General features: G+C 39.6%; 1 protein-coding gene across 1 annotated transcript; it reads left to right on the forward strand.

Moving 5' to 3' along the window:
- Positions 1-6,923: 6,923 nt before the first annotated feature.
- On the forward strand, positions 6,924-8,248 carry LOC121049184 (phosphoenolpyruvate carboxylase 4-like). The gene is made up of 4 exons (XM_040505815.1): positions 6,924-6,995; positions 7,297-7,459; positions 7,783-7,897; positions 8,162-8,248. Exons 2-4 carry the CDS (start codon positions 7,377-7,379, stop codon positions 8,246-8,248), a joined length of 285 nt encoding a protein of 94 aa, XP_040361749.1. The 5' UTR covers positions 6,924-6,995; positions 7,297-7,376.
- Positions 8,249-8,892: the final 644 nt, after the last annotated feature.

Genomic DNA, 8,892 nt, shown 5'->3' on the forward strand with positions numbered 1-8,892 from the left:
ACTACGACCGATCATGAGAGTACTCACAGGCTTTGCTTTATCTTCATTAAAGCGCCTTAAGATTTTCTGAGTATATGCAGACTGATGGATCAAAATGCCATCACTACGGTGCTCGAGTTCTAAACCGAGACAAAACTGTGTTTTCCCAAGATCTTTCATCTCAAATTCAGATTTCAAGTATTTAGCAGTTTCCTTCAACTCATCTAGAGTTCCAATTAGGTTCATGTCATCGACATAAACTGCTACGATTGCAAATCCAGAACTTGTTCTTTTAATGAACACGCATGGGAATATTTCTTTGTTAATATATCCCTTCCCAATCAAGTAGTCACTTAGATGGTTATACCACATCCGTCCGGATTGTTTTAATCCATATAGTGAGCGTTTTAATCTTATTGAAAACGCGCTCCGTGGTTTAGAGCCACTTGATTTGGGTAATTGAAGTCCATCTGGAACCTTCATATATATCTCTGAATCTAGATCCCCATAGAGATATGCTGTAACCACATCCATAAGCTGCATGTCAAGTTTTTCGGAAACTACCAAACTGACAAGGTAGCGGAACGTTATAACGTCCATTACGGGAGAATATGTCTCCTCGTAGTCGATTCCAGGGCGTTGTGAGAAATCTTGCGCCACAAGGCGGGCTTTATATCTTACCACCTCATTTTTCTCATTACGCTTTCTAACAAAGATCCATTTATGGCCAACAGGCTTTACATTTGGGGGTGTCTGCGTTACAGGCCCAAATACCTGTCTCTTTGTTAGTGAATCCAATTCAACCTGGATCGCATCTTTCCATTTAGGCCAATCTGCTCTTCGTTGACATTCTTCAACAGAGCGAGGTTCGATATCATCATATTCTATAATTCCTTTTGCAATATGATATGCAAATGCATCATCAATCGCCATAGAATTTCTATCCATCATCTCATGTACACTAGTGTAATTTATGGAGATCTCTCTATTCTCTGGAGTTGGTTGTGACATTGGAGCGTCCCCCAATGATGTCTCTTGGACATAACCATAATCCGGAATATTCTCATGAGATGGATTATTTACATCGATGATTAATGGATTATTTTGTGCCAAACTCGCTTTCTTTCTTGGGCGAGAATCCATCGAACCTATGGGCCTCCCGCGCTTCCTGGAAGGAGCCGTGGGCCTAGCCACAACGTCACCATCATTGAGAGATGGGACGTTGGCGCCATGCTCATGCATTCTTGAGTTGGCGTCATGTCCTCTACTTTTAGGGACATCAATCCTTGCAGGCACGTTTGCAGCAGGTATGTGTGATCTCGTCACTTTAGCGATATCAGAAAACGCATCAGGCATCGAATCTGCTACGTTCTGAAGATCGAGAATTCTCCGCACTTCAATTTCTGACTGTGCGGTTCGGGGATCAAGATGAGACAGAGTGGGGACAGACCACGACAATTCATGTCGTTCTTGTTGAACATTTATGTTCTTATCTCCCCCTAACGACGGGAAGATTGTCTCATCGAAGTGACAATCCGCAAATCTTGCGGTAAAGAGATCGCCTGTCAAGGGTTCTAAATAGCGGACAATGGTTGGAGAATCATATTCAACATAAATGCCTAATCGTCGTTGAGGACCCATTTTGGTGCGCTGTGGCGGCGCAATAGGCACATAAACTGCACACCCAAATATGCGTAAGTGTGAGACATTAGGCTCATACCCAGTCACCATCTGGGACGCAGAAAAGGGTTGAGTGGCAGTGGGCCTCAGACGAAGAAGCACAGCTGCATGCAATATTGCATAGCCCCAAGCAGAAATAGGGAGATTGGTGCGCATTACCAATGCCCTAGCGACCATTTGTAGTCGTTTAATGGCGGCTTCTGCGAGACCATTTTGGGTGTGAACATGAGGAACTGGATGTTCAACTTCTATCCCAATGGACATGCAATAATCATCAAAAGTCTTTGATGTAAACTCCCCAGCATTGTCTAATCTGATAGACTTAATAGGATGATCAGGGTGGTGAGCCCATAACTTAATTATTTGTGCTAGGAGTTTAGCAAATGCAGCGTTCCTTGTGGACAATAGCATGACATGTGACCAGCGTGTCGATGCATCAACCAACACCATAAAATATCTAAATGGTCCGCATGGTGGTTGAATAGGTCCACAAATATCACCATGGATTCTTTGCAAGAATGGTATATTTTCTTTAGTGTCCTTTACATAGGATGGTCTCGATCCTAATTTTGCTAAAGAGCAGGCTTTGCAGAACGAATGATGGGCTTTAGAGACAACCAATGAGGATTTTGGTTTAGCCATGAAGTCACAATTGACTTTAGAAGTAGAAGGAGGAGTCAAACAATGATCCATGGCGTCAATGCCATGTTGTTGCCGTAGGGGGTAGACGGCGCCGGCCCTAAGTGGCCGGTCTTGCACAGTCTTGGCGCCGTGAGGCGCAGGTGCATCTCCTCGAACCAATATTTGGTTTTTACTTCTCTTCGTTCTGAAGAATGGATGTCCGTGTGAAGTCTTTAATATACGGATCATCATATCACGACCTAGGTGTCCCAGACGGTCATGCCAAAGCCTATATGTGTCAGAATCCCATAAATCATCTCTCATAACATGATTGGATTCAATTATGCGAATAGTGGTTGCGTACAACCCACTAGATCGACACATAAGTTTCTCTAAGACTCTTTTACGTCCGTAGTCATTAGAGGTGTTGCAAAGGAACTCTTGTCCATTCTCACAATGCGTTTCCGCATGAAAACCATTGGCTCTTATATATTTGAAGTAATAAATTTCGAAAAATATGTCCATGACATGAGATAAAATAAATCGATACTTTATTAATAATAGCCAATGATTACATCAAAGTTTCGTGACCATAATCTAATCCAAAGAAAAATCAAACATTAGACAAATTGTAGTCACTCAATTCGTTCGGTAATTCCAATTAAATATGACCAGGGAAGTAGAGAGAGATGTCGGTGGAGCAAAGCTCTCTTAAGTACCACTAATCTTAATTACTTTCCTGGACATCATACTTAATTGAGTACGCCTAGAGGAAAAGAGATAATCCAATAAGTCATTTTATTGATTAAGGCATAATTGCCATTACATAATTCTTGGAAATTAAAAGACTATTCTAAATAAAAATCTGCGGCATTCTATCTTCATCGCCAGATTTAAAGTCTTTTATAGCTCGATGTATTACCATTGATCAGGTACTCCATAAAATATCATGAAGAGGATGCTCTCTTGATTGAGGTGTATTGACACAATACATATGGTCCCTAGAACCAATGGCGTTGGAATAGTGCAATCATGGCCAAAAATGGCGCCATGGTGTCCAACCCTATACCCTCAACGTCATGACTCCTATGGTCATGTTAGGGTTTTCTCAATCAATTTGTTATTTTGTGTTTTTCCACAAGCATGCATAAATAATATGATGCAGAGAGCCTCCGAACAATATTTCATAACTCTTTCAAAGTTATAGTGAAGCAGATATTATTCCATCGTGCTTCTATGTTCGGAAAGTTGTGAATGTTACTAAAACGTTCACTAGGCGCAACCCAAAGGTTGTTAGCGTTATCCTCATTCATGTACTCAAACTGGAGGGCCATCTTCATGTGGCGCTTCATCAGGGTAAATGCCCTGGAATTTTCTATCTCAGTTTGTGAGTCTTGAGCGGTTCCTTTAGAACAGGGCTCTTGGATTGTAGGCAAATAAATATCCCGTGCCCGTTGAATCCAATGGAGTAAAATCGAGCTCGTTCAAGTCTTACATCCTGAAAGGAAAGCAAGAACGTATTAGTTTCGGAGTCAATGCTTCCACGAAAACTAATATAAGATTTCTGAGCCTTAATGCTACCAAGAAATCGATTTCCAAGAATATTTGGATTAGACCGAAACAATGATGTTTAAATGGTCAAAATCTATGCTCACGAACGCTCTTAGTTCGTTAAATCGATGCTTACGGACGCTCTTAGTCCGAAGTCTTACGAACGCTCTTAGTTCGTTAATTGCGTGAATCCCCACGATTCCGCTTTTCAAGAATCGAACCCACGTTATAAGAAAGGTGGGATGTAGAAGAAGGGAGGTTTTCAAGTCCCCGAGAAAAGAAGAAATATTTAAATTTCGAATTATAGGAACTTCAAAACTTACTCTTTTGAATACTTACTTGTTGAAAATTCGGAGCAGATTCTGTTCTGAACAGCTTGTACTTCGATTGGTGTACAGATCTCAATATAACTCCGATAAGGCTGAAATTCGGAGTTAGATGGAAGAGACAGAGACGAACAACTTTGATGAATAAAGTTTTTCGATCTGAGCTTCCGAACTAGACGTTTCGAGGCTTGCAAGAAGACGGATGTGCACAGGAACGGGAAAAAGATGCAGTGGGTGTGCGTTGGCTTGTTTGCGCAGCAGTGATGCTTCGATGGCAGCAGGCTGGAATGCAGGGCTGTAGGAAGGGGGGCAGCAGGGGCTGCTGTGCAAGGTTGCAAGTGCACGGGCGTGCGGGCTGCAGCGAAGGCTCGGCTAGCTCGGGCTAGGGGCTGCTTTGTGAATGAGTTTTGGTTTTCTGTTTTCTGGTTAGAGTCGTGCTGATAACGTGTTTAAGGATATGTGTATTGAGAGAAATTGATGAGAGAATTGTGTGTATTATTATTGAGAATAGGAGCCCTATATATAGGGATTACAAAGTGCTAGTTCTAATGTTACAAGGAATACCAATCCGTGTAGGATTGGGAAATCTAGAACCTTCTCTCCTATTGCTACTCCTAGTTTGATAAGGCACACTAAATCGATATTCCTTCAACACAAGTGTTTATTTGACAAGTCTACTAGGCTAACATCTTGTTGTATGTGTCAAATCTAGTAATGTATTTTTGTATATTCAAGCACATTCTTACATGTTTTCAATTCTGCTCTTATAGAGCTGCTACCATAACTATCCTAACCTTCCATAACTATCGTACTAATATTACAGGTGGAAGTTTACTGATACATCATCAAGGTACAGACAAATAAGTCAAGGCATTAATGTAGTATTGACAACTTTGTCAATTGTGGAGATATGGTGATACAGAGATGATCTCTTTGTCAAGGTTAGTGTGCTTAGTGTGCTGAGCAGGCCACGTAACACTCCCCGGCCCCTCAAGTTGGGGAATAAATGCCTCGCATACACAACTTGTGTAGTGAGCTTTGGAACACTTTTCCAAAAACAGTTTTGGTCAGAATATCTGCAAGTTGATCTTCAGTAGGTACATGCGGCATGTGAATGATTTATGACTCCAACATCTTGTTGGATCATAATTCATATATATATTTGTGCCATCAAACATAGAAATTACTTGTTCTAAAAGTTTAATTTAGTGTTGACTAATCTAATTCCATGTTTTATAGAAAATCCTGACAAGAGGAGAAAAAAGTAAAATTCCGGCAAATTTTCCATGCACCAACACTTTTGGTAGCACAAGTACTTCGTGAAGCAATCCCAAAAAAATAAGAGTTTAAATGGAGAAATAAAGAGATGGACCATGAAGTATTGATTTAAATGACTAAGTTTGATCACTCCTTTGGCCAAAAATTACAAGGGAAGTCCACAGAAATCATTATGCAAAAATAGTTGCTGCAAAGCGGGAAACTGTAGTTTCAAAATCAGCTTTTCAGGAACAGTATTAGAGAGATTTTCTTGCAACCTTCCAAGTGGACTCTTTCATAAAGGGCTAGCATTCCTTGAATACATGATGTTGTTGTACAACATGAGCCCAAGATCTGGTTAGAAACATCATCAAGGCAGCAGGAATTAATGCTTAAAATAGGCTTCTTGGGAAAGCAGAAACTGTCAGCTTTTCATGAAGCTTTTTGAGAGATTTTTCTGGAAACTTACTTGGAGTTTTTCTTGAAGGTTGTTGATCATTATAGAAGACATGATGTCATAGAGTATTTTAGATAATAGGTTTTACTTGTTGATCATATTATATTTTAGATAATAGGCATCCCTTGCACACTTTCTCTCCCATGCTTGTCAATCACCTTGACTTTGGTGACCCAAAACCACTCCAACACTCTTCATTTTCTTGCTTCCCAATCTCATGCAAAATAAAGAGCTAGCTGCTCCTCTCTTCTCCCTTAGCTATATTTTTCTACTCTACTCTCCTTAATAGCTCATCATTTCCTACTTTAACATTCACCATCACTCCCACACTCTTTTCCCTTATTTTTAGGATCTATTACCACTCTCATGCTCTACCTCCATGCTTCTTACAAGGCTATGGCTGTTTTCTTTGATTTCTAATCACTATTTCACACATCTCTGTGCATCTATTTAAGCATCTCATCTTCCTACAAGTTTCCCAACACTCCATTACCCATAACACCCATTACATCTTCTTTCTTTCTATCTCCACCACAAAACCTCCATCTCCACCTCCTAAAACCCAAATCCATAATAGTCATAATCCATACTACCTCCATCACCACCACCATTTCTTATCCTCTATCTCCATTAACACCACCACCACTACATCAATTCTCCACTGTCTTTTCTATCATCACTTTCTCTATCTACTCCACCTATTTACACAATGCATAATTCAAGCTTCACTCTCTTTTATCATCAACAATAAATTCTCTATAAACAACATGGTTCTACTCGGTAAAAAATTGGAGCAATGATCGTTTTAACTAATATGTGTTTATCAAATCCAAGCAAGCTTAAGCTCAAGCTCGTCACGCCAAGTGAAGCTCAAACACTAGTAATTAAGCTCAATCAAGGACTTATCTGGAAATCTGGAATGAACCAAAACTATTTTAGACCAACAGATGCCATCAGTTTAGCCGTGACATTGACCAGGTCCAACACGCATAAGACAGGGAAGATGAAACTGTAAGGCAAAACATTTTGGTGAGGGTGGAATCAGGAATGGCGTCGAGTATGGTGAAATTCCTAATCAACTCATCGTCTGCCTCGTTAGAAGTCACACCGCCAAATGGATGCAGGTTTCTTTTCTCAGCTTTACCCAATTGTTTTTTTCTTTTTTCTTTTAAGTATTGCAATGATTTACAGTCATCTATATTTCGCTTTTCGAATTCAATTATGCCTAAAAGGGCATAGCTTGTGGGTGTTGTCATCTTAGCTTTACAATAATGAGTGTTCTGCATAAGAGAATAGGTTCCCCCTTCTTCTTCTTCTTCTTTCACGCTTTTGCACCTTTTTGTTTGCTTCTGATTTTGTCTTATTTTCCGATACCTTATTTGGTTGCCGATGAGGAAAATTGAAACGGGGTGTTTATGTGTTCAGAGTGCTTGTAGTATGAGGCTAGCGAGGATGGAGGATACGGTGGAGCTACTGGAGAAAAGCTAGCGTTGGAAATTTCGAAGATGAGCTTAGAGGAGGCACTCACTCTCGCTCGTGCTTTCAGCCATTACCTCAATTTGATGGGCATTGCTAATGCTCATCACAGGTCACTCAATGACTTGATCTCTCTGTTTTATTTTAATTTTTTATACTAAATTTTTTGTTTTATGAAAAAAAAAAAGGGTTAAATTTCATATATGTGCCTGTGTGTATTTATACTTGTTTGGAAATGAAATAGGAAGCACCAAAGCTTGAGGAAATAGTAGTGTCTATCAAGGATTGACTTCTAACTTTGGTTCTACAGCTAAAATTGTGACATTCTTAGCTGCCGAAAAGATTACATGAAAAAACAAAAATTGGTTGAAATTGTTTCAGCTGTGAATTTTATAAGCATTTTGGTGAATATAGATAAAATGTTGATTTGTGCAGGGTTCATAGACAAAAGAATGTGGCATCCCTATCAAAATCTTGTGGTGATATTTTTAATCAGCTTCTGCAGCGTGGTGTTTCCCCAGACCAGCTTTACGATACCATTTGCAAGCAGGTTGGTTCTTTTCCTCTATCCTTTGTCTTGATTTGTATGCCTAGACAAAAAATAGTGGGGAAAATATGTCACATGTTTAGGTTTCTGTAAAAGATAAAACTGAACCAATTAAATGATCTTGTTTTAATGAGCTCAAGTTGTTGCTTCATTGATGTTGCCTCGTTTTATCAGCACACTGTTGAACATAAGATGTGTGTGTGTATTTCTACTGTTGTTGAGTCATTTAGATGTCTTGTTCTCAACCTTAAATTCTTCTTGCTGCAGGAGGTCGAGATTGTTCTTACTGCACATCCTAGTGTGCTTTCATGCTTTAACATTCATTTTTACCAAGCTCTAAACATTATATCATGACATAGCAAACACACATACTCAAAGTGGTAAAGTCTAAGCATCTGCATTCAATGCAGACATATTAAAGAAAATTGCATCACATAATATTATAACATCAATTCATACAAGATTGGCTAGGGCTTTCAACCCTAGCCCCAACAAAGTACTACTCACTCATAATTACATATACTAACTTCATAATAAAATTAAACACCAAAATATAATCTAGAGTAAAAGGGATAGAGTTGGCTTAGTGGTGTGTTGGATGGTCCCCAAGCTCACATCTTGGTGGTGATTCCCTCTCCTTCTTGCTCTTGAAGATTTGATGATAAAAGATAGCGAAGTTTGTATTATGTATTGTGTGAATAGGTGGAGTAGATGGAGAAAATGATGATAGAAAAGAGAGTACAGAAATAATGCAGTAGTGGTGTTAATGGAGGTAGAGGATAAGAAATTGTGGTGGTGATGGAGAAGATAGATTAGTATGGATAGTATAGGTTTGGATTTTGGGAGGTGAAGATGGAGATTTTGTGGCGGAGATAGAGAGAAAGAAGATGCAATGGGGTGGTATGGGTGATGGCTCTTCCTTGTGAGAAGAGATGCTCAAATAGATGAAGATAGAAGTGTGAAAATGATGATGAGAAGTTAAGATAGCAGCTCAAGCA

The sequence above is a fragment of the Rosa chinensis genome, chromosome 5 (genome assembly GCF_002994745.2).
Source record: "Rosa chinensis cultivar Old Blush chromosome 5, RchiOBHm-V2, whole genome shotgun sequence".
NCBI lineage: Eukaryota > Viridiplantae > Streptophyta > Magnoliopsida > Rosales > Rosaceae > Rosa > Rosa chinensis.